The sequence below is a fragment of the Merops nubicus genome, unplaced genomic scaffold (genome assembly GCF_000691845.1).
Source record: "Merops nubicus isolate BGI_N331 unplaced genomic scaffold, ASM69184v1 scaffold21359, whole genome shotgun sequence".
Taxonomy (NCBI): Eukaryota; Metazoa; Chordata; class Aves; order Coraciiformes; family Meropidae; genus Merops; species Merops nubicus.
This window is the reverse complement of record NW_008630490.1, coordinates 11,793-37,984: the sequence shown is the minus strand read 5'-3', so window position 1 is coordinate 37,984 and position 26,192 is coordinate 11,793. Positions and strand designations below refer to the sequence as shown.

At 39.4% G+C, this 26,192-nt stretch overlaps 1 protein-coding gene across 1 annotated transcript in view; it reads left to right on the top strand.

Moving 5' to 3' along the window:
• Positions 1 to 20,911, top strand: part of SLC17A8 (solute carrier family 17 (vesicular glutamate transporter), member 8) — a 28,742-nt gene extending 7,831 nt beyond the window's left edge. Inside the window, exons 3-12 of the mRNA XM_008947341.1 lie at positions 3,660 to 3,778; positions 9,013 to 9,127; positions 9,577 to 9,664; positions 11,915 to 12,001; positions 12,903 to 13,042; positions 14,602 to 14,751; positions 16,972 to 17,104; positions 18,357 to 18,467; positions 19,828 to 19,955; positions 20,573 to 20,911. Of these exons, the coding sequence (XP_008945589.1) occupies positions 3,660 to 3,778; positions 9,013 to 9,127; positions 9,577 to 9,664; positions 11,915 to 12,001; positions 12,903 to 13,042; positions 14,602 to 14,751; positions 16,972 to 17,104; positions 18,357 to 18,467; positions 19,828 to 19,955; positions 20,573 to 20,911 (1,410 nt within the window). The remainder of the gene's footprint in view (positions 1 to 3,659; positions 3,779 to 9,012; positions 9,128 to 9,576; positions 9,665 to 11,914; positions 12,002 to 12,902; positions 13,043 to 14,601; positions 14,752 to 16,971; positions 17,105 to 18,356; positions 18,468 to 19,827; positions 19,956 to 20,572) is intronic.
• The last annotated feature ends 5,281 nt before the right edge of the window (positions 20,912 to 26,192 follow it).

Genomic DNA, 26,192 nt, shown 5'->3' with positions numbered 1-26,192 from the left:
GCCATGTATCAAAGTACTGTGTACATCTAGATCAAAAACTGAGGGAGTGAGACACCCAAGTCTTGATTCACACAGATATGTAGGTGCTTAATTCCCATTTAGTAATTTTAAAACCATATTAAAAATCTGTGAGATCTGAGGTTTTTCAATGTCGTAGAGGATGTAAGTAGCAGAAATGAGAGCTGAGCTGACTTGTATGTCTATCGGGTTGCTGAACTTTCAGCTGTAGATAGATTTTGTTGCAGTGGCAGAAGCTTTTACTATTTACTGTCTCTCAGGGAAGCACACTCTGATGCTCCTACAGAAGGAATTATTAATTGCTCTAACTAGCGCTGCACTCACTCTGTTCTGGTCGGTAGATGACTTTTGAGACCTTAAAGTAGTCACTGGCAATAAAGCAACAGGTTTTTACAGGTTATTGACAATGTGGACTGCTGTCTAGAGGTATTCAGAGCTAGGTGCCAAGCTATTTTCACATTTGTGGCAGGTGGTGTGTGGGTCACAGTAGATGCCTACAAACCTTCAACAATACACCCACGGAATTGCAGGTTCAAGGCATACCTTAGTTTCCTCAGTCCTGCCTTGGTGTATGGCTGTGATATCATGAGTTCCTTTATAGACTTTATGAACTGGAAACTTTATGTTTGCTCTACTTGTTGACTTATTTTGGGATAATTTTTGGATGTTTTTGTCCTAACAGATTATTCTTAGGAATATTGACTCTTACCTGATGATTCCCCATGTGCTGAGGTCTAGGAGAAAAGCCATTACAGAAGGACAAAGTATCATCAGACCCTCCCAGGGAATGAAGGCGTCCCCCAGCCCATGGAGAGATACCCTTTGTCAGCACATTACCTAAAAGAAAATACACGTCACAGAGAGGCAGATACCTTCTGTCATGTCTAGAGATGAATGAAAAACTGTGCAATTATTCACCAGCCTTTCTCAAAGATATTTTAACTTCTGATAAAGTGCAGAAAGTGTCTATAGCAAATTTTCAAAGTTACAAAAGTATACTTGCCTGCAGGACCTGTGGTCATAGGAGCTAGTGATCTGCAAAGGTCAGAGACAACACTTATGATTCTGGGGCTGGGGATTAAATAAATCTTCCTTCTCTTACCAAATTATGCCATTCCCAGCTCTTCAGTGTTTTTCTCTCCCCTTCCTAGTTATCAAGCAAGGTGTTTCTTATCAGGCTCAATACACCTCAGAAAGATTTCCCAAAGTGAATAAAGAATTTCCTAGTGGGGAGCACCTGGGGATCCTGGTGGATCATATGATTCTGGAGTGAACTCATATAACACTGGTGGCAAAGAAAGCCAACAGGATGTTGGGCTTCATTAACAAGAGAATCACCAGATATAAAGAAGATATTATCCCACTCCACTTAGTGCTTGTCAGGCCACACCTAGAATACTGTTTTCAGTTTTGGTCTCTGCTATACAGAAAAAAAAAAAAAAAAAAAAAAAAAAAAAAGATGTGGACAGGCTGATGATGGTCCAGGGAAGGGCCACAAAGACTGGGAAGCCTGCCACCTGAGGAAAGGCTGAGAAAATGGGCTTCTCCAGCCTTAAGAAAAGAAGGCTTAGGTGACACCTTATCACTATGTTCCAATATTTAAAGGGAGGCAACAAAGAAGATAGAGACACCCTTTTTACAAGGAGTTATGTGGAAAAGACAAAGAGTAATGAGTGCAAGTTACTGCTAGGGAGATTCCAGCTGGACACAAGAGGAAGATTTTTCACAATGAGAACAATCAGCCATTTGAATAATCTCAGGGAAGTGGTGGAGTTCTCATCACTGAACACTTTTAAGATTTACCTGGAAAAGGTGCTGGGCCATCTTGTCTAGCCTGTGCTTTTACCCAGAAGGATTGGATCAGATGATCCATGAGGTCCCTTCCAACTTGGTATTCTATGATTCTGATTTTAATTCTACATCATCTGCAATCTCCTCTTACCACCTCCTGCTGCTTAGACTCGCTGCTGAATTTGTATTTATTCAGTCTAATTCCTGCTCCCTGTGGTCCTGCTGGGACTTCATGGTTCTATACTTCATCTTGGAGTAGGTGAAAGGACATGCCTGTGTAGGCTTGGAAGAGGTAGTTTAAAGAAATTCAGACAAACTGCTCTCACAGATCTCAAATAATTCTGTTTGGGCAAGAGCACCTTCTGATATAGGAACTTTTTCCATGTCTCATGGTGTTTCTGCCTTCAGAAATTAACACAACGTAGAAATTAAGCTGGAAATCACTAGTGGAAAATTAGGTATTTAAAACGAATGTTATTCAACAGAGGAAAAGTGAGTCTCTTGTCAGAACATATTGATGGGGAGGAAAATCCTTTAGCCCTCTGTAAACATCCAGCTAATTAATGCCATCTTTCTCCCTGCAGGTCAAATGATAAGCTGTTTTTTAGTTTTCTTGTTTGAAAAAAGGAAAAGCATCTTACAGTGGAAAACCAGTTCTTTTTACATACAGAAAGTAATATAGAAAGAAGAGATGTTAAGATTTATCACTCTAGTTTTCATTTTTCTGCAATGTTGTAGTGGTAGTTTTAATGCAGAATCTAAAGACATCTGTGCTGCTTTCTCCAGTGATGCATAGCCACCTTTCCCTGCTGTGTGATTAGCATAAGAATGATCATGAAGCAAAATATTGTGGTTTGTCTTTGCTCCAAAACTGTTTGTCTGAACTGAGAATTCAAGGAGAAAAAGTTGATGCTGATCTTACATTAGTGTGATTCTACTGAGCCAGGCCCTCTCTGACCTTCCAGAATGGAAACAGGAGAGGCATCTTGGATCCACCTTTCTTTTCTTCACTTCCTCTATGTTTTGCCCTGAGCTTTGGCTGTCTCTCCTCTGAACAAGGCATGTCAGAGTCATCAGGGAAAAGGAGTGTCTTTGTTCAGGAAGAGCCTTGAGAAGACTGAAACTGCTTGGTACCCAAGGATGAGGTGTATAGTGAAAGGGTTTCTCTTGACTCCAGACTTTTTTGGCTAGGAAACATCTATGACCAGCCTGTGGCTAACCTTCTGTATCCTAATCCAGCCCTACAACCAGCACCACTTTTTAAAAAAAGATAAACTAGTCAGCTAGCTAGTGTTATTAGTTTTATTTCCAGATTACCTTGTATTCAAGTGTTATGCCCCCACCTTTTCAGTTCCCATGCCACTTAATGAAGATGGTGGACAGTTAGAATTTGGCCCTAACCATGGATAAGCCTTAGCAGGAATCTGATCAACCCAAAGGACCTGAGCAACCTTGATAATCCTAGGAAAATGGATATGTCCATTGAAAGGTATCACATCCTTGTTATAACACTGAGCAGACTTGAAAACAAAGGTTTTGGGACTAGGCAGTCCAAAGGGAAGCAGTGACAAAGTCACAAAGATGAAGGTCCAGCATTAGATGCTTTCTGGCTGAAACCTATCCCCCTCCTATCAAGCCAGCTGAAAGCTAAGAGCAAAAGCAGTAATTTCACATGGGAATCTGACATCCTTCTTGCCTCATATGGGGTGTTTCTAACTCAGCAACACCAGCCAGCATAAAGAGGCTGCCTTGATCTGGAGGATGGTGTGACTTCTGTGTGACTTCCAAACAGTGGTTATCTTAAAATGAGTATGCTTCATCTTACAGCATTTTTTCTATTTCCTCTACAGAAAGCCCAGTTCAACTGGGATCCAGAGACAGTGGGACTCATTCATGGCTCTTTTTTCTGGGGTTACATTGTGACACAAATTCCAGGAGGATTCATCTCAAACAAATTGGCTGCTAACAGGTAAGAAAACAATCAAAAGAATTAAGTTTTACGGACTGATGACTGTTTTACACTGTTTAAATGATGAAATGTGAATTAATGTGTTTCAGGAATATACATCTGAAACAGAATGTGCAGTATTTATGTCTATAACCAAAAATGCGACTAGATTTTCATTGTGAGTGTATTACTGATTTTCCCAGTTTAGGTTGTCCATCTAAAATATTTACACATTCCTTCTTTGAACAACAATGCTTTCTGGAGAGTGTTAGGAAAATCACACCTAATGCTTCAGTCAGTGACTGTAGCATTTGTTCTTCAGAAGTTGCCTTAGTGCTTTCTAGCTCAACTTAACACCAAACAATTTTCCAACAAAATTCTACCTTTCTCCTTTAAAAATTCCCTGTGGACTGAGGGCATATAGGAATTACAAAACTATTTATGTTCTGAAGACACAAATCCATCCTCACACACAGAGGTATCCTCCCCATAGCTGCATCCAGTACTGACTGTAATTAAGTTTGCCTAGAACGTCTAATAGAGCCTCATGATTTCTGTTCTGTGAACTGTGCACATCTAAACAGATTTCTTCTATGCTCATAGCTGATTAGAAGCTCTTTAATTAAATTTAATTAAAGGCTGATTTTTAAAAAAATTCAACTGCTTTTGAATCATAGAATCATAGGATCCTTTAGGTTGGAAGAGACCTTTAAGATCATCAAGTCCAACCATTAAGTTTTTTTTGGAAAATAGGAGTAAGAAAAGTAGCTAATTTTGTCAAAGATAACTTTGGTTTTGGGCTTTACTCCAAAAAGTCTTTAGAACTTGGAACATGATCACAAGAGAGATTGAGATTGTCTGAAGACAGCTGGTTGTAAATGAACTCATGAGATAAGCTCTTAAGGGCACTTGGGATCTTCAGATTATAAAAAATATGGTTGGTACTCATGTCATTCTCTGCAAACAAGACCTGACCTATCTACAAAGACTTTCAGAATTTGAAAAGGTCTTCAAGACCAGTTATATCTGCAAAGACCTAAAGGGGTTACAAGACTGCCTGGACATTCTTCCCACCCACGCTCCAGGACTGAGTCATTGCACAGAATTACCCAGAATTTCAGTCCCAAGTCCCTTCTGTCCTTACTCAAAAGTTACTCAGAGTTCAGTTTGCACTGCTTCTTCAACACCACTAGCATTCTCAAGTATTCATTTCTCTACCACATAGAAGTACCTGAGCAGAGTATTTCCCGTCTGCCAAATAAGCCAAACAAATAAGCTAATCTTAATAATTTCTCCAGCCTTCATAGTCATGACACCAGCTTTTGCAGAAGAGGGGCCCCAGAACAGATGTGGACGCTGTTGGCTGAATAACCTAGCATATTATGTAAAGCTTTTTTTCCCTTAATTTACATGCAAACAGTAAAATCAACTATGTTTATACTGTAACTCAGTGTATCCTGTCAGCGGACTACTTCCTTATGTTCACGTTGTACTCGTGCACAAAAAGATGCATTTCTGTCCTTATGATGGTTTCAGACTCAGTCCAATGCTATATTACAACATCACATTAGGGATTTGACTTTCATAACTGGGTTTAGGAGTAGAATTTGGTGAGAAATAGCAATACCCCAAAAACTGAGCTCAAAGAGAATTCCTGTTTACAGCAATAGGATTCACATGTCTGGCTAACTCCAAGTTTTTGCTTTATTTATCACTTATCCAAATAATTTCATCTTGGGTAGATTCACCATTGGTGCCGAGTTTCTGTTTCAGAGGGGATACTTGCTAAGACACAGAACAGGAAAACAGGAGATCTGGGGCGAGTCTGTGAACCCACCACCCCTAGAGAAACAAATGCTTCCTTTTGTCTCAGCTGCATTCTGGCAATGAGATGTATTATTCTATTCTATTATTGACATTACAGATTTAGGTACAGAACCTTTCATCTCCTGTTTAAGTCTTGCTCAGCACTGTGTAACCTTGAACATACAGGGATACACCCACCCCAGGCAGTTCCTTAATACAAATGATTTTCTGTAACAGTGTGGGATTCAGGTGGATCTCAGAACAGCTGAAAATAATGAGTGCTTTATGGTTTTGCACCAACACCATCTAATACCATGTACTTTCCTTTATATATTTGTCCAAACTTGAGTAGGTCTGTGTCCCACCAAAAAGTTCATGAACCATTTAGCAGCACAATCCCTTTAACTTGCTGCTTATCCTCAAATATGCATCTAAATGTAATTTCATCATTGTTTGATGGTGACAAGGGTACATGAAAATTAAGGAACCTACTGATACTGGGCAGAGGAGCCCAGCACTGAAGTCTGTTTTGATCCAAAAGTGACAGCTGGCTGGGGATCATGGCAGTGAGGAGAGAAGAATATGCAAATGCACTGAACAGAACTGGGATATTTTTAGTCAGGGTGGAAACCAACTTCTTTGGGATAAATGACCGTGAACTGCTGGAAAGATGTTGCCTCTTTGTGGAAACACTACTCAGTCTCTTAAATAGCAGAAGAGTGACTGGTTGTAACTTGGTATAAATGATGCATTTGCAGCCTAAATGTATTAGAAGTTGGCACTAAACAAAGTAGCAGAGATTGGATAACCAGTCTGCAGAGCTAGCCGTTTGGATAATTAAACATGTTCTCTTTCTTACAGCTTATTATTTTATGTGCTAATTAATTTACATAATTTGCTGTAGCTCCCTGAGACAGTCACTAGGGTTATGGTAACAGAGCTGATATTTCTATTAGTGTCAAGGAAGCAAGGTGCAAAACTCATTTCTTCACTGATCATGATAGAGAGCTAAATAATATTTGTTTCTCAGCTACATGTTTACTTGGCTTTGAAAGCAGTCTCCTAAACGTTAAGATGTGATCATAGGCTTTATATTCCAGTTTAGATTTTCAGACTGCCTTCTATATAGATCCATTCTTTTGTCACTTCCTTCCACCAGCATGCACAGCCTCTTTGCTTTTGTGTTCATCTGTTGTGTGCTTTCTCGTCCTTCGGATTATGAGCTGTCTAGGCATGGACTGTTGTTTTTGTCAGTAAGTGTAGAGAATTTAGATAAAACAGTGTTAATCTCTGACTGTAGATTCTTTGCTATGTAATACTATCATTAATCCTACTGTGAATAGTAAGACCAGATTCAAAAAATGAAGTGACATGTATTTCCTGTAAATAAGTTTTCAAAAAGAGACTGAACTGTAAACAATTGAAGTCCTTATTAAAAGAAAAAAAAAAAAGGGAAGAAAAAGTTTTAAAAGTTTATAAATATTTTGAAGTGAAGCATGAAAAACAGCTATGCAGAACAAGATCTGTGTATGTCTTTGGCAGAAAAATCAAAAGAGAGAGAAATACTGCTGTTGTCCAAATAATATGATTTCTGATTAAGTATCTATTATCATTTGTAGGTCTTAATGTGTCTTTCTGAAATGCCACACACATAAAACTCAAAATTTCTTAAATGTCACTGAATTTGAGTAGTTTAAAAAAGTAGCATGAATTATGGTCCACAAACAGCAGTATGCTGCTAGCTCGCATCAGCACAGCTAGGAGTTGAGGGCTTTTGGCAAAAGGGGCTGCTTTATTCTCAGGGTAACAACCTGAGTCTTGGAGCAAGACAGAGAAGCTCTGGGCTGACCTCCTGTCTCCTAAGTGCTGTGGTCCCCAGGGCCACCAACTGCTGCAACTTTCTATCTGCAGAAGGAAAGATCTCCCACACAAACGCAGCCTGCAGAGACCCAGACATGGTTGCTTTGAATTGCAGACAACACAAAGAAGACCATAGACTACTGAGGATAAGGAGTAATCCATTCAATTTAAATGTTGCTTGGCAGTTGTGGAGAACTCCTACTGCCAGTTCTGATATTTTTCAGTGTTGTAACAGGATCTTAAAGGGTATCCTCATGTGTATCAGCTTCCACAGATGCTGGAATAATGAATTCTCGATGCTCAGAGACTGCACGACACAGCTATTGAAGCCAAATCCTTGCACAGAAAGGAAACCTGAGGCTTCAGTCAGCCAGATGTGACAATACATGAAATCAAATCAACCAAGTACAACTCTTTACTGCTAATGGTAGTAATTTCAATGAGTGTTCCAGCTGCTTTTTGGTTTCCAGTCTCTTCTTGGTTTCCAGTGGTGTTTTTTTTTTTTGTGGTGTAGCAGCCCCAGTTTTCAAATGAGCTCCCCAGGTGTCCTTTCACAAGCTTGAACATGCAGGGGTGCTTTTCCCTTGCACTGCAGTGTCAGTGCCTGGCAAACCTGCAGCCCATGCCATACTGAAATAACTGCCCTGTAGCCCGCCCATGTGTCTTTCATGCCTAGTGTCACTGTTGTTATTGAGACAGAGCAGTGAGTGTGCACCACTCTTTGGTTAAACACAGGAAAGTTCATGTCTGCACTGGGAAAGCTCCCACAGACTGCACTGAGTGAGGCAGACATGGCTTTGAGTGCTACTCCAGGGTCTCTGAGCAGCCTGGACTTTCAGGGATGTTGCTTCGATCTATTACCACTACAGAGAGGTTTCTGCTGCCTCTTTTTCTAATGGGTGCTAACATTTTGGAGGCTGCAAATGATGACTGAAGGGTGTTGGGCCTCAGGTACATTTAGAGCCTTGACTGTGCCCAGCCGCAGCAAGTGCTGTTCCCAAGCAGGGTAACAAAATGTTCATATGTTATTCACAGAAGTTGCCTTGTAGAAACGCCTCTCTGCATCATAGTCACAAGGGACACATGTAGTTGTTATTTAAAGAAGTGACACTGGAAAGCAGTTAATCTTAAGAAGCCATTTTATACAATATAACAGCAGCAAGTGGAACTACCCAGCACATGCCCATGTTCAGAGAGGCACTTGAATCAGATTTTACCTGATCTAAATTAAACCCTACTGATACAACAGAACTTAAATAATTCCCAGGCTAGGAGTGCTTCTCTCACATCAGGACTCATATAAACAACTTAGCCTTCAGTACCAACACCCATACCTATTCATCTGATAGAAAATAAAATCTAGCACCTTTGTTTAAGTGTGTATAAAACTTCTGTTTCATTCAGAGAAGATGTATTGACCCTATGGGGATTTATCCTTGTTTGCCAGTAAGGCAACTTTACAAAAAAAAAAAAAATTTGAGTTGGTGAGATCGTGGTATGTGAGTTTGTCTCTGTGACTGTATCCCAAACCAGCATAGCTTCTGAAAAGTAGTCAGCTATATTCCCTTTCCCATATGTTTTTTTCTTAGGGTATTTGGAGCAGCTATCTTTCTAACATCTACCCTGAACATGTTCATCCCTTCTGCAGCAAGAGTGCATTATGGCTGTGTGATGTTTGTAAGGATCCTGCAAGGTCTGGTGGAGGTAGGAGCACTCACCATTTTGATCCCTTCATGCATCATTTTGTTTTGGCGATTTGGTCAAGTTTTCTGATCAATCTACATTTTTAATTGTTACTCATATTTAGGATGACTATTTTTTAATTATACCAATTTATATGCTAAATGTTACTTAAAAATAAATTAATTATTTAGGGTTTTTGGTGCTGCAGTTAAATCTATTTTAGTATACTTTTGCCATCCACAGCATGTAAGAAATAGCATTTTTATCCCAGAACACATTACCATTTAAGTGATTATCCAAATTAGTTTGACGTCTTCATACACAAACAGAACTATTCCAGGCTTATGTAAGCCTTCCCACATCATTCCATGGTATAGGACAAACAGCTAGACAGGTTGGACAGTATCAGCAACTGCTTAAAGTAGAAATGTAGTGAAAGAAAATTATATGATGTGTGAAATGTCTGCCAGGGTGTCACCTACCCAGCTTGCCACGGGATGTGGAGTAAGTGGGCCCCTCCACTGGAGAGAAGCAGGTTGGCCACCACATCATTCTGTGGTAAGTTGATAGGTTTATACAGTTTATGTAAGTACATATTCCCATTGGAGGTATTTTATTCATTTCATGATTTAAAAGAGAAATGCAAACTCTCTGCCCCTTGCTGCACCTGCACACATGCCCATTGTACTCTGTGCTCAGGAACCTGAAAGTCTTCTTGTTTAATATGTCATGATTTTATCATTTAACTCCAACCCTCAGAAAGGCTCTCAGAGTAAACTAAAATAGGTCTAGAGGTGTCATGTGAGAGAAATCAAAATTATTATTTTTTTTTTTTCCTTTTCGTTTGCCCCATCCCTCCTTAAGGATTCCATTTATTATACATATCAAATTCACCATCCTAAACACGTATGCACTTAAAAAAATTATCTTAAAAGGACTTGAGTGTTTTTGGCTGGCTGATCAATATACTGCAGTGGAGGTGATGTAACTTGTTACCACTGTCTGTTCCACTTTACTCTGGTTTGAATTATGATCAGGGCTGTGCTTTGCTCTTTTCTCTGTTTCCCTTTCCAATGCTGACAGATGGTCTTCTGGAAGATGGCTTGTGGGAAACTTCAGAAGACTATGGGGCAAAGAACCCAGTGGAAAGATGGGAGAAATCAACCCTTTGGAATGTTTCTAGCCTCTGGCAAAAGCCTTGAATCTTTTTATGAAAGAGGGAGCAGGAAAATAAAGTAGTTTTACACCTTGCTCTTCAAGGAAGACACCCTCTTTGTGCTTACAGTCACATTATTGAAAAGGAAAAAATAAAACATAAAAGGGTGTTCTAGATTTAATTCCATTCTCCAGGTAGCATTTTTTTGTCATGGGTTACTCTGTGCTCCCACAATTTCTTGCAAGAAATACTACTGTGAGAGTCACACTTGTCTGGTCCTTTTCTAGGTCTAGTTTGAGCTGTCACCTCATCATATACTCTCCTACTTAATGTCTTTGTCTTCTTTTTGAACCCTGCAGTCTTCAATTAGCTGCTAATTCCAGGGAATACAGTGAATGTTAGTATCTCTTTACTAGGTCCGGGCTGGGTTTGGGTAGATGGCTTAATGTAAGGAACGTAAGACATAATCCAAATGCACTCCCTCTGTTTTTTTATCCTAAAAAGTCCAGATATGGAGAGTACAGGGCAGGAATGTTTCTGCTGTGATTTCAAGTGCACTGTTTTGACAGTGATGGAAAAGGCACTGCTCAATACCTCAGTCTGTCATTTCCCCCTAAGACACTCTCCTTATCCGTTTTTGGTGTGTCCCTTGCCATTTGTAATAAAGACATTGGAATGGTGAGTGAGTGTCTGTTAATACTGGAGAAAAATCAGAAGCAGTAGAGCTTTGAATAGTAAGCAGTTGGGTGGGAGAGAAAACAATGAAAATAAATGCAGGTGACGGGGTAAAAACCAGCTGAAGATCAATGTCTGTGAGAGTGAATATTCAGCAATAAATGTAAAAGGCAGAGCAAAAAACAGTCTGTCTGTTGCCAGTAGAACTGAAAGGCTTGGGGAAATACAGCACTCACATACAGGAGCAAGGGTAAAAGGAGGAGTGAAATGAGAAAAAAAGCAGCTTTTCCTATTGTGAGATTTTAACTTTTACTGCAGATGACTCCAGGATTTAGTGATTATTTAGGTGTTTAGTTTTCTGCGGAAGAACTGACCAAAAGAGAAGCTACTCCACCCTCAGTGCCTTCTCCTTGAAATGCTAGCACCAAGCATCCATTTCACTGACTGCAGATCACCAATTCTTGCACTCAAAAGGTGCACAGGAACCGTGGAAAAATTAGGAAAACCCATGTTAACCAGGTTCCTGGTTTTTCTGACTGTATTCTTGCCTGGGGCTTTTTTGTTGGTGTAGACACAGAGGCAAGGGAGAAGGGTCAGTGTGAACCGCTGCAGAGAAGTATTTGCTGATAAGTAAAGCATTAGCTAAGTTCATTAACAAAGCACATTATAGTCTCAAAACTACAAGTATCTGAATTCCTAGATAATTCAAATCAGTGCTTCTCACTTGTGAAGCCACTGTCCTTCTAGCTGCAAAATGAGTGGTGATCCCACACTAGGGAGGGCCAGTCCTTCCCACCACCCCAAGCTAAATTTTACAGTTGCCATCTTATTCCCCACACTCACAAGAAAGTATGGTGCCAACCAGCCAGAGGCATCCCTCCAGGTCTGCCCCCATGAGCACCTGCCTGGTTCATCTGCACTGGAGGCCAGGATCACCTGTCATGGTTGACATTTTCTCAATCCTTTTTTCTCCTCAGGGTCTTACGCAGGTGCAGTGGTTGCCATGCCACTGGCAGGTGTGCTGGTACAGTATATAGGATGGTCATCAGTCTTTTATATTTATGGTGAGTTGCTTAACATAAAGAATCTCTGTGACTAGACTGGTACTGCCAACAGTACAACAGGTATGGATCACAGTTGGTTTGGGGAATTAAGATGTTGCAAATGGGTATTTCAATGTATTTCCCTACTTGTTGCAGCTTCTGAAAGCTTTTATTTTATAATTATCTGTTATAAAATATTTTAAAATTGTAATGGCCAGGCTACAGCCCATGGTCATCAGTGACAGGGTAGGATGCAGTTGCAAAGGTTTCTCTGTAGCACAAACACTCAGGTGATATGTGTTCCAGAGCATACGTTAATACCAAATGCTACAGCATATGCTGTTGATGGGGAGCCAAATGCTTCTGAAACCTTCTGCCATGAGACATCTGCCCCACACTGCCCACCCTGGGTAAAAGCAGTGCAAAGGGGTCCAAATCATAATCCCATCATGGGGTTAGGACCTCATGGGTGTGCCGTGATTTCTCATGCTTCCCCCTGTGGCACATGACAGAGCTGTCTCAAACCCAGCCTTCCACATCAGCAACCCAGTTAAGATGGCTTTTCTCTGTTTTCTCTGGAGACACAAAGCACACTGTAAGATTTGCCATTGCAATCTGATTGTGAAGTTATTTTACACATATTGGGACCATGTTATAACCAGTCTGCTTTCTCCTTCCCTAGGTCCCACATAAAGCTTTGCTTCTGCCCCATGCATAGCCCATAACACAAGCACCAAAACGCTCAAATGTTTTGCAAGCAGGCGTACAAAATACACATAGTTATATTTTCGTACTTCCCTGGGCATATTTTCTATACAGATTTGTTTTAACTAGCTCTTGAAATAAACTTCAAGGACAGTAGATCCTGAAGTGCGGCTTTACTGGCTTTTAAAACTGAGCTTGGCTTTTCTTGCCTCTATAGGTATGTTTGGGGTAGTTTGGTACATGTTCTGGCTGCTTCATGCCTATGAGAGCCCTGCTGCACATCCAACGATAACCAATGAAGAAAAGATATACATAGAAACAAGTATCGGAGAAGGAGCCAGCCTAGCTAGTGCAAGTGTAAGTAAAATAGGCTTTTCTGGTTATAATTTGTGAGTACTTTGCACAAGAAGAGCATATGACTGGATGGAGACTCTTAGCTGCATAAGAACAGCAGAACTATTTGCTGTTGATGTTAGGGGCTTTTCCTTTTATGAAAATTACAGAATCAGGCTCATGCACATGGACAGAGCAAGTTCAGACGCAGGCAAAATATACAGTACTGTTTCATTTCTCAGCTTATAAAGCCTCCCTAGCCTAGGGAGGCAAAGAAGTAAGGAGAGAGGGAAAGCCACACACTTTGATCTCCTGCTCTTGAGTAACTATCATCTTTGTTCTAAAAATTTATATATTGAAATTGCTAAATAAGAAACTGGCTGCAGATGTTAAATTATCCAATTGCCTTTTGAGCTCTTACTAAGGATGATTGAAATTCTGAAAGCTTAAGGACAGAGTTTCTGCCTTGCTCACTCTCCCATCAGCTCAGCTCATTGTTTTAAGACTCCTCTCTCTGGGAGGTTCCTGGAAGATCCTGGAAACTTTAAAATATATTTTCCCATCAAAATTTTCTCTCTGAGATAACTCATTTTTGCTAGTGGGGAAAAACAAGGCTGTTTCCGGATAAACTTCTTGGCTTTTACTCTATAACATCCTTGAGCGAAATAACTCCAGACTCTTTCTTTTACAAGTTTCATGTAATAGCCTTGCTGAGGGTATAAAGTATAAGATTCTCCTTTCGGGCATATTCCTGAAATCTGGCTGAAGTCACTCAGATCTTGGCTAGAGATTCATACATACTTGTTCCAGGTCACGTTTTTCCCCTTGCTGTACAGTAGTTTTACTGCAGAGGACACTAATGACACCATCATGTGTTCACACAGGACTGCAGGCATACAGCTGCCTGTAGAACACAACTACCATTTTGTAAAAAAAGGAGAATGTCAATGTATATTGCCACAGTTACATGTTTCAGCTTCTGATATTTATTCTGTTGTAAGTGAAGAGGGCTCTGAAGTGTTTTCTGCTCCTACTGTATGGAGTATTGAGGCATAAATAGAAAATGTAAATGCCAAAAGCAAGTTGTAGAAATTAAATCCTCTACCACACACTTTTTTTTTCAGAATGAGATGAATTGGTTTGAAGACATAGCTACTTGTTGCTTCACTACCACATATTTCTTAACTTGGATAATCCTTTTTTCATAATCCTTTCAGTGGAATGTCTCAGAATGCATCATGACAAACACTGGAGAACAGCATGAGGTTTTCTCTAGTTTTCTTTGATTCTTTTACTGATCTTGGTATCCCAACAGCAGAATTCCAGAAGACCTTAAGTAATTTCAGGAAGTAGACCAAAAATAGTAATCTTAAAAATCTTAACTGTTGTGAAAAACTTTCTCTACTTGTCTTTTGCCACTAATCCAGGAGATATATTTGTATTTACATTGTAAGTGATTTGCAGCGTAAATTGGATGCAGTGTACTGGATAGTTCTGATACTAAAAGATATTGGGTTCTTTATTCTGCCTTTTGTCTGCTATTCAGAAATGCCTTTAAAAAAATTATTTTTTATTTTTCCTAGAAATTTACTACTCCCTGGAAGAGATTTTTCACTTCAATGCCAGTTTATGCAATCATTGTGGCAAACTTTTGCAGAAGCTGGACCTTCTATTTGCTCCTTATAAGTCAGCCTGCCTACTTTGAAGAAGTCTTTGGCTTTGCAATAAGCAAGGTAAATATCTGAGATGAAGCAGTGACCTTCAGACCTCGCCCTAGGAAATGCAGAGTGCTTGAAGATCCTCGGACCTCTCTGGAGTCATTACAGTAGACTATTCACAGTAGTTAGGATGACATGCTTCTGGTGATCTGATAGAAACAGAAGCTTGCTTGCATTAAATCATTAGCAAAAGGAAAGGACTGAAAAGTTAATTTGGGCAAGAGGTGATTAAAAAGAAAATATGAAAACCACAAGGTAAGTAAACAGAAATGCACATTTTGTTTAGAGCTGGCCGTTTAACATTACCTGCCAGGTAATTTTTATCCTCTTCCATTTTTTTATTTCATTACTTTTCATTGACAATGAGGGGTCAAATTCTTTCTGAATTGATATTCCTTGACACTATCACTTCATTAAAGCCAGTATTGTTACACTTGCTCTTCAGAGTATGAATGAAGACTTCAGAATATTTGCTCCAGAAAAGTTTTCCCAGCGTTTCTTTAAAAATAACTGCTTGCTATATGGTAAATTATTTTCAAGCAAGTGTAATCTTGCAAATAATAACAAACAACATCTTTATCTCTGTGGTCTGAGAGTGCCAGCATGCCTAGATTCTGCAATGCTGTCATGGCTGTGATGACACTCTGAATGGTCAAGTGCTATACTGAGATGAAGAATAGGTGTATTAAGACAAAATAGTTTGCTTTTTTTTTTTTTTTTTTTTTTATTCTGAATTGCCTTTCATAAATGCTGGAGCTGCACCTCTGGTACCTCATTAGCTGAAAAACAATGTAAACCGACTCAGTGTCAATGTAAGGAGGTCGCACGTCCTAGAAAAAAAACCTCAAACTTGTCACTAAATTACTTCTTCAAAGAAAGCTTCTAGAAGGTGACATGCTGATCAATAAAACTCTGCAGAATAGTCTTTTTGCATATCTGGGATAAGTACCAGAGCTAACAGAAACCGTAATAAAGCTTTGGCAGAAAATTCACCAAGGGGAAGTCACACTTGACCAACCTGATAAATTTCTATGATGAAATGACTGCCCTAGTAGACAAAGGTACAACAGTGGATATTGCCTACCTAGACTTCAGCAGGGCCTTTGACACTATCCCCCTTAAGATCTTGATAGACAAACTTTTCATATTAGGCTGGTTGAGCAGGCAGTGACACAGATTAAAAACTGACTGAATGGCTGAGCCTGGAGGATAGTGATTAGCAGCATGAAGTCTAACTGGAGACCAGTAACTATCAATGTATCCCAGGGGTCAGTAATGAGTCTGATCCCGTTTGATATTTTTGTTAATGATCTGGATGATGGGGCAGAGTGTACCTAAAGTACGTTTGCAGATTACACAAAACTGGGAGGAGAGGCTGGTACACCAGAGGGTTGTGCTGCCATCCAGAGGAATCTCAACAGGCTGGAGAAATGAGCTGACATGAACCTCATGTCAGCAGGGGGAAGGGCAAAGTCCTGCACCTGTGGAGGAACAAGCCCATGTACCAGTACATGCGGGAAAGCAGCTTTGCAGAAAAGGACCTGGATGTCTCGGTGGACACCAAGCTGAACATGAGCCAGCAATGTGCCCTTGTGGTAAAGAAGGCAAATGGTGTCCTGCATTACATTAGGCAAACTATTGCCAGCAGGTAGAGAAAGGTGACCATTCCCCTCTACACAGCACTGATGAAGCCATATCTGGAGCCTGGAGTATTGTATCTAGTTCTGGACTCATTAGTAGAAGAAAGACATGGACTAACTGATGAGAGTCCAGTGAAGGTCCTCAAAGATTAGTATGGGGAAAGGCTGAGAGCTGGGACTGTGTAGGCTGGAGAAAAGAAGACGCATGGCTCATTAATGTATACAAATACCTGAAGGGAGAGTTCAAAGACAGAGCCAGGCTCTTTTCAGAAATGCCCAGTGGCAGGACCAGAGGCAATGGGCACATTCTGAAACACAGAGGGTCCCATATGAACATTGGGAAACACTTTTACTCTGCGAGTCGCTGAGCACTTAAACAGCTTGCCAAGAGATGTGGAATCTCCATCCTAAGGTTACCCAGGTCTTGGCTGCAGGTTCTTTTGGAGGAAGGGTTTACAGTCCTGCTGCACAAAGATCCAGAATAAAAATGTGTCCAGTGGAGGAGTGGGGAAAAAGGTGAAGAAAAGCTATGGTTGCTGTTGTCTACTCCCTGAAGGAGGACACGAGCAGTAAGCACTCATTTGTCTAATTGCAGGTTGGCCTTTTGTCAGCAGTTCCTCACATGGTCATGACAATCATTGTACCCATTGGAGGACAGCTAGCTGACTTCTTACGGAGCAGGAAGATTTTAACCACTACAACTGTAAGGAAGGTCATGAACTGTGGAGGTACTATTGGATTCTCAAAATACAATATTTTAATTGTATGCTGCAGTTGATGTAGATAGCGTAGTTTGGTCCATGTTTAATTGTAACAAGAGGCAAATTACTCTAGACGGTATTTGCAGCTGGTTAACCTGAAACATTTAATGGAAAGCTGATGCTAGATGTCCTCATGGTATAAGTCCTTACTCTTATGAGTATGCTATCAAAAAGGGAGGAGGCAAGAAGTTTGGCTAATAACAAGAAGGGTAATAAAAACTGTCTCAGAACAGTAGTGTGATGTAACAGGCCTCATCCTGCAATTTCATACAGACAAAGCTAAACATGTACCATGGTGCTGGAGACACCCTTTCCCAGTGGATGCAGCCACCCAATAACTGTTTCCATGTGCTATCTCCAGCAGAACCTGCTGGCAAGTTTAGGCTGTAAGGGCTGAGTAAAAGTAAGGCTGGGGACAATCTCATTTCTCACTCAGCACAAAATCATTTGTTTCCATTTCAGTCACTGAACAGAAAAATAAATGACATCTACATGTAAGGAAGACACTAAATTAGACCAAAAATTTCAAGTCAGGTAACATGTGGAGTCTCTCTCCTTTGCCAAGTCCTGGTTTAAATTATTTATGGAAGGCACAGGCTTCCTCAAATGGAGATGCCTGCAGCCAGAGATGCCATGCAGCGTGGCTGTGCATCTTCACAAAGGATTCTCAGATTAATTTTATTTTCAGGGCATATTTATGGTGTCATTCAAAACAAATCAAAACAAACCAGAAGGATTGTAATGTTACATACTAGAAAATGTTAATTTGCAGTAATGGCAGATACTGGAAGTTCCCTGTGATACTCAGGTATGTCCCATTGTGTTGGTGGCACACTTGTCTGAAAAAGTTGGTCACATCACTGCAACCATGAGAAACTGAAGGCAAGAAGTATTTTTCTCCTTTCACACCATGTTTGTATGTCTGTGAATTTTTTGGCACTTTGCATAGAGTCATTTTTTCCTTGTTTCCCTGTATTGCTCAGTGAGTTAATTGCACTAATTGCTTAGGTCATTTACACAGCAATGAGGAGAAGAAAGTGTATCCTCGAACAATAAATATTCAATTATAGCTGTGAATCCACAAAGCTGCCAAGTATGTTTAAGAATAACTATAAGATATGGAAGAATTTTGTTTCATTTTAAGTTGCTATTCTGGCTAGACCTTATTAGTAGCTCTGTGAACAATAGTAATTTAAATGTAATTTATTCCCATTTGAAGGCTTTGGGATGGAAGCAACCTTGCTTTTGGTGGTTGGTTATTCTCATACAAAAGGTGTGGCTATTTCCTTTCTGGTGTTAGCAGTAGGCTTCAGTGGCTTTGCTATTTCAGGTAAGAATTAATCTTATTATTGGTTTTATTATTAGTGATAAAAGTGATGCTATTATCTTCACTGTTGTTACTGTCATAAATTCTATTATTCTGTTTGCTTCTAATGTAGCTGCTTAGGAGGCATTCTCTATTTCTTCCCATATCAAAAAGAATTTACTTCAGTATCTATGAAACAATCTGCACATAGGACATGAAGCTTTGAAAGACCTTGCTCTTTATTTATTCCAGTTTACATCAGCTTTGTGCAGTTATTTTCTACTATACTTTCCCAGTGTCAGCCACCTTTTCTTCCTCCATAAGTAGTATCCCTTAAAGGTTAGAGAGAAAATTACTCTGGAATTAAAAGTTGTTTGAAGTCTACCAGTTTGCAACCCTGCTCCCAGCTCTAGCTGACAGTTTCTGCTTTCTAGGTCAGTCGTCTGCTGTTGTGTCCTGTAACCAGCCCTTCTCCAGAACAGCTGTTTCGAACACTTTCATGAGCATCATCAGTCTCAGACTAACTTTAGTAGCTCCACCAGTACCATTGTTATTAAAACACTGTTTTGTTAGGAATATCAACTATCAGACTGCCAAAAAAGATGGATCTGTTGAGCAAAATGGACCAGCAAAGTAGCTGCTGATCTTCAGTTGTTTCAGGATTATTCAGGAAGTAGTTTTTCTACCCAGTTACAAGGTGCTTGCGTATCAATCAATTTTTATTGCAGGATTTTCCCAATACTCAGCTTTTTACTGTATTTAATCCCATGGACTTGGTATTCATCATCATCCTTGTTCATGGTCATCCATAGCTCATATGACTAACTTTCATTACCTAAAGTGAGATAATTATGTGAGTTGATGTTTTATTTCTTAATAAAAGAGGTACCCAGACAATATGCTACAGTAAAGGTAATTATTTTTCATACTAGTTTCTATTCTGTATTTTTATCATGTCATTAAATGGCTTCTTAAAGTACCAGATAACATGTATTAAAACCTACCATTACCTAAATAAAAAGATACAAGACATTTGAGAAACATAAGGCATTTATTCCTTAATTAAAAATGTTTGCTGAAAGCTTTGTTTCAGTATGAGAAGATGGGAAGCACAGATACTTTAAATCAGGCCAAAATAAACTCTATTTTCTATGCAACATGATCCCCATAGGCAAGGGAAAAAAAAAAAGATTTTGGAAGAGAATAAAAAGTTGAAACATATCTTCCAACTCTATCACCAGGAAAATACTACCCTTCTTTCTTACATATGGTAATGGGGTTTCCTATCTTTTTCAGGCTTCTTCACCCAGAATGGCTATTGATAGCCCTGTTGGCCTGGTAGCACAAAGCTGTGTAGTTGACCATTGTCTCTCATTTGCTGTAGGATTCAACGTGAATCACCTGGACATAGCCCCGCGTTACGCCAGCATTCTGATGGGGATCTCCAATGGTGTGGGGACGCTGTCGGGCATGGTGTGCCCACTCATTGTTGGTGCAATGACAAAACATAAGGTAACATTCCTCTGTGTTTTCTAGGGAAAGGATTAGGGAATGAAAATAATGTTAAGACATTTCAAAGCTTCCTAGGAACTCCATTTCATCATCAATGTCTGCCGCTTTTTTCTGTTTTTTAAACGTTCACTTTTACAATATCACAGGCACCACATTCTCAGCTATTATAAACCAATTATCTATCACATATTATTGTATACCACCTGAGGCTGGGGCTCTACAATGTCTCAACACTAATGGGTAGTGCTTAAAGGACTTGGGAAACTCTGCTGCAGTGCATCCCTTGTAGGGTTCCTAAGCAATCACTGATTTACAATAAAATTAACCTAGCTGTTAAAGAAATCTCTGCATTTCCAATTCCACAAATATTTCACATGCAAGAGAGAAACTTCGCTGTGAGAAAGAAGAAAATCCCATGTTTTGTTTTATTAGCTGTTGTTATGTATGTAAAAAAATCCTCACAATGACTCTCATAAATTGTAAATTGTTCTCCCTGGAATATCAGGAATCAAACAGTGATCACAGTCATTGTTCAATATGTGCTACTTCATGGTCTAATTCAGAGAGTAGTATTTCTTTCTACTGCAAACTTAATGAAACTGGCACCATTCTTTCAGACCCGGGAAGAATGGCAAAACGTCTTTCTGATCGCAGCCCTGGTGCATTACAGTGGAGTGATATTCTATGCTATCTTTGCTTCGGGAGAGAAGCAGGGATGGGCTGACCCTGAAAACCTCAGTGAAGAGAAATGTGGCATAATTGATCAGGATGAACTAGCTGAAGAAACAGAGATGAACAATGAAACTTTCGTAAGTTCAAAGAAAATGTACGGTGCTACCAGTCAAAACAGTGAAGTACAGAGAAGGGATTGGAAGAAGCAAAACCAAGTAACTCAAGATATGGAAGAACAGACTTCTTATCATTATGAAAATGGAAATTTTCAAGATTTGTCATAATACTTGAAATTGTAAGGTTTGTATAGCAGCTACTCCTGTCCCACCTTCTGCCTAGTTGCCCCAAATCATCTTGTATCCATATTTATTTTCTTATTCAATGTGGCCCTGTGGCTAGATACAAGTGGTGGTAGTTCCTTTCTAATAGTATGGTAGAGGGCTAACAACAACAGGACTGGGAGAAGTGATATGAAATCCTTGCTCAGATATCATATGATCTTGGGAGTTGCTCCTATACCTGTGAGAAGATGACCACCACTGGCAGAGCTCTTGTCTAGTCCAAGCCTATTATTGTAGGAGCAAGGAGTTTCCTCATCTTCTTGCCTGAACAGAGGAAGAACAAGGCCATATCAGATGGTAGATCCACAGTGATATATGTAATTACTTGGGCTCCAGTGGCAAGGGCAAGTCTGCCGTGAGTGACCCTGTTTTGACTTTTTAAGATTCCTGTAGTTTGGCATTTAAGCTGCTTAACCCATGCCAACTGCAAGCTCATGCTGAGAAAAAGCAGTTTTGGCAGTAGGCTGTAAATAATTACAAACGGTAACTCAACAACAGGAAGAAGAACATGTAGCAGATGTGGCACAGTATTGCTTCAAGAAGTCCTTCAAAATGATTGACAGTCTGCTTTATATGCATAGCTGACAGAGTCTGAATAAGGCAATAAAATGGATACTTGTGAGATTTCTCTCCCTCCAGAGATTTTGTGCTGGCATGAAATAATTTTGAATACAAAATCATTGTTAGTGATGAAATACTAATAATCCTTATGAAAGGAAATCTTAGTACCGTTTGGATTAGACTTCTCACTCAATTCATTATTGTGGAGTAATTTAAATATATTTTTCTAGTATTATACTCATAGAGATCCTGCCCTCAACCCCAACAGTCTTCAGTTAGGTGAATGAGCTTACTTACACAAGTAAAGTCTTTAGTTCTGGCTCTGTAACTTTTACAATGCCTCAGTCTTGCTGTTGCTACAAATGAAGTACTGTACCATTTAAGAATTCACAGAGTATCTATGTCTAAAAGTAATTTTCTTTTGCCATTGGTATATGTTTTACAGTATAAAATGGCTTTAGCCTTTTTTTACCATTTTTAGAATCAACCAGTGGAGCATGCTGTATCATCTCAAGCGTTTAGCTGCAACTCAGAGACTCATTGTTGCATTAATACTCTTTTCAGAATGAAGAATTTCAGTAAACTGTGATTTAATTTGTCTTGCATTATGATTACTGCTTCATTAAATTCAAGTGAAAGCTATCCTGTCTAGCCTGCAATGTGCTTTGTGATGTTTCAGTATTATTGTTTTCCTGTACCGTATATATGGCTAGTGTGATGCACACAAGATTTGAACATTTCTAACACACATTTTGCTACTTTGTTGAAGTACAATTGAATGCCATGAGTGGAATTACACTTGTGCATTCATTTGAATCCATGGATGATTTATGTTCCCTACAAATGGAACTAAACACAGACCAGGAAGTCACCTGGTTCTCTTTTCTTGTCTCGGTTTCTTTTTCTACCCAGCAAAATCCAATCTACAACTATATATGGATAAGAAGTAAAGTGAGGTGAATGGATGCATGCCTAATCTGACTACAGTGAAGACTGTTTAATTGGTATCAACAGATAATTTAATGATAAGGGTATTGCCATGGTACAGCTCAATTCTACCTTGGCACAATGCAGTTAATTAATAAGCCACTCCAAAATAATCTTACTGCTTTCTTCTGCTAGGACAGAAAAGAATTTTTTTTTAAAAAAATTAAACTTTAGTTTAGACTTGAGTTATTTCACTACTGACATTAGAACAGGTATAAGAAAATATCTTGTTTTCTGCAGGTTATAGTCAACATTTGGGGATCTAAGTGGCAGAAGCTTGAGTCAAATGTTCTCACCAGTTTATCACACAATCTGGACCAGCTGCTGTCAAACTATTTTGCAACATCCACAACAACTTATTAAAGAGAGAGGGCCACTCCTTTGCATATGTGCAAATCAGCTTCTTCCTCTCTCCCCAGTCACGTAGAATCCATGTAGTTACTACAGGAACTCTTACTAGGGAAAACCACATTATGAAAGGATTTAGTGTGAGAATCTGTGTAAATATAATCTGGCAGAGGGAAAAGAAGGTGAGACAATGGACTTTTCTAGAAAAAAGTAATTTTTTTCTGAGAAGAAGCACAATTTTTCCAGGAATGATAAAGGGTAACTTTTCTGTCTCGCTAAGAGGAACACAAAGGGAGTGAATGTTGAAAGTTTGGGAAATGGCCAACTGACACATGAGAGCTTGGTTGCCTCTCTAGTGAATGTAGCTTCTCTTTCTCACTGTTAGATATATGGTCCCCAGCTGTCAGAAGTGACATGTGGTACAGCGAGGAGCTCGGTTTAGCAGGGTCATTTTGTATCCACAAACAGAGTGCACTGATTTTGTTCCATGGAAGTTTGACTTCAATGGATGTTACTTAATGCCCTGAAAGAAATGTTTTAAAAACAATTCAACAAGGTTTTGCATGTAAATAATCATAAAATCACCAAATGTTAAGGGTTGGAAGGGACCTTGAAACATCATCTAGTCCAACCCCAAATCACTTTCTTTCTTTCCCAACTTTAACTGATTTCAGAGTCAGAATATCATCTCTGACTAGTTGAAATTATGTATGAACCACACTACTTTTCCAGGCAATTGCATTCAGATGTTTGGGCTGCCTTTCTTCCTTTCATTTTCATGTTTAAATTGTTCAGGTGCATTGCATGAAGTGTAAATATCAGCACCAGTTGGAAGTTAGTTTTTCTTTCCTGGAAATCTTTGTTACTTAACCAAGTCTTTGATTTACACAGTGGCTTCTATAATACTGTATGATCAAGAATAAAGCCAACTTATTGGGATCAAATAGGCTTTGTAACTCCAGTTTTGCTGGATGTTTCTATCTGCAACAGCTTTTTCTTGTGGGATCTGAGAAAGCAGAATTACCAAGGGTAGTTCTGCTAAAATGGTCTTCTTAAAATATGCTAGAATTTGGAACATTTAAACAATCAAGCAAACAACTGGCATATCCCAAAGTGACTCCAAGAAAGTCACTGCCCTACTACTAGCGAATGCGAATAGCTCAAATAATGTTTTCTAGGGAGAAATAATAGCTTGATTGAACTTTGTTTATTGCATTATTTGTATATTTTTCTGTCCCCATGTCTAAAATAACTTTTGCATATTTTCAAATATCAGAGAGTTCTCGTATACTCAGACTTTGATTTGAAAATGGCTTTCTGAATGCAGAACAAAGCAAAATTTGGAAAAGAGATCTTAAGCAAGCTAGAGGAAGGGTCAGCTCTCCATAATGTGAAATGGTAGAATAGATAGGCCACAGAACATTAATTGAAGACTGAGGAGAGAAAAAGTAGTACAGTAAGCCCTAAGTATGTGTTTTTCAGCATTGTCATCCACTGATCTTTCTTACCAAAGAAAGCTGCAGCTTTTCTTTCCTTGACACATGATGTTTTCTAGGTGCTATTAGCAGAAGTTTGATGGTAATTAATACTTGTTCGGCCAATGACCAGGCCCAACAAAAATGACACAGCCAGCAGAAAGAGAAACCAATACGCAGACTGTACTGTATACAAAACTGTTATGATATGAATGACCGCCGGGGGTACAAACAGGTCAACCAGCTCGTACATAATCGACGCCACCCCCAACGATCCCACAAAAGATGTGACTCAGCCCACAACAGGTGGTACAAACAGTGAACCAAGGTTGCCCATAGTTGGCATGGGAAACAGCCAGACCAGCAAGTTAAATACATAAGAAAAAGGTGCCCACATGGCGACTCTCACTCAATCAGCCTGCGCTCACAAAGGTCTGAACTGACTGAGGCCCAGCTCCCGGGAGAGTCAGGAGGTCTTCCCTGAACCAGGAAGCTCTGTGGAGTGCACTCCACAGAGCAGAAACTCCTGACTCCCTGCAAGTGGTCCCGGCTTTTATCCCCAAGCAGACACCTGACCTTTGTTCACTCAATGCGGGACCCCTGGGGCTCATTTCCCTTATGGCTCTCCCTGCAGGACTGGCTGCACCCTGGGGGGAAGCTATAAGGCAAACTCACCTCCTCTGTATGAAGGGCTGTGGGAATCACCCATGTGTCAACCTTAATTCAGGGCTCGGGGTTCAAACCCCAGCATTTCAATACTCCTCCTATATTTATGTAAGAGTTAACCAAAATGTTCCTTGCAGTGAAAGAGGACAAATTAATGACAGAAACAATGAAAATATAGTTGTGTAGAAACTTATCCGTGGAAATAATCACTTAGTCCAAAAGAATGTGGAGACTTTTGGGTAAAAAAATATAACAAGGTCATCCAGATGTTAACAAAGTGCCACGAGGAGTCTCATGTGTGTAACATAATTAATTTGAAAGTTGCAAGGCAAAAATTAATTTAAGGTCAGGCAAAATGTGTCATGGCTTCACATGAACATTTCTAACTGACTTCTGTTTAAGTCATTATTTTAAGGAAAATGTTGTGAAAAGCAGAATTCTTATCTTATTTTTCTTCCCATTTTCCATTAAAGACCTTATTTTAAGAGTCCTATTTAATGACTCATATTTTAAGAGAGAGGCGTGGGTTTTCTTCTGGTTAAAAGAAAGAGGAAAAGAGAAAGCAAATTGCAGTTAACAGACAATGCAGACAGAGGACTGAGGACAAGTAAGATAGGCTTCCAAATCCTCAAAACAGAATTTGGAGTTCTCCAGACTTTTCAGTTAAAAACCTACATAGTTGGGTCAACACCTTATATTCTGCATCTTCCCAATGTTCAGGGAGTTCACTCAGGTCGTATTTCAAAGCTTTACTCTCATAAAATCAGGAATAAAGAAGTGGAGAAATTAAGAACTCCTCATTCTTGTGTCATCCAAATGCTTATGTTGAGCTAGATAATGCTACTAGTGAGATAACACTACTAGAACCACTACAGTTTTCTATGTACACAGAGAAGACAGTCTGGAAAGCTTCTTTGTGAAAACGCTTTTAATTATTCACATACTGGTATCAGTCATTTCTTAACTTCCGTTTGATAACAATGTTTAGCTTTGGCAGGAATAGTTGTCCCTTTTTTATCTCAACCTTTTTTGGGTTTAGTGTTTATATTGCTTATCATTTTTACAGCTTTTCTTTAAGCAAAATTACATATGTAAAGAAATAAATTTATGTACAAGATGCAGTAAGATTGTACTTCTTCATGCTCAACTATCTTTAAAATAAGAAAATAAGAGCCTACATATTTTTG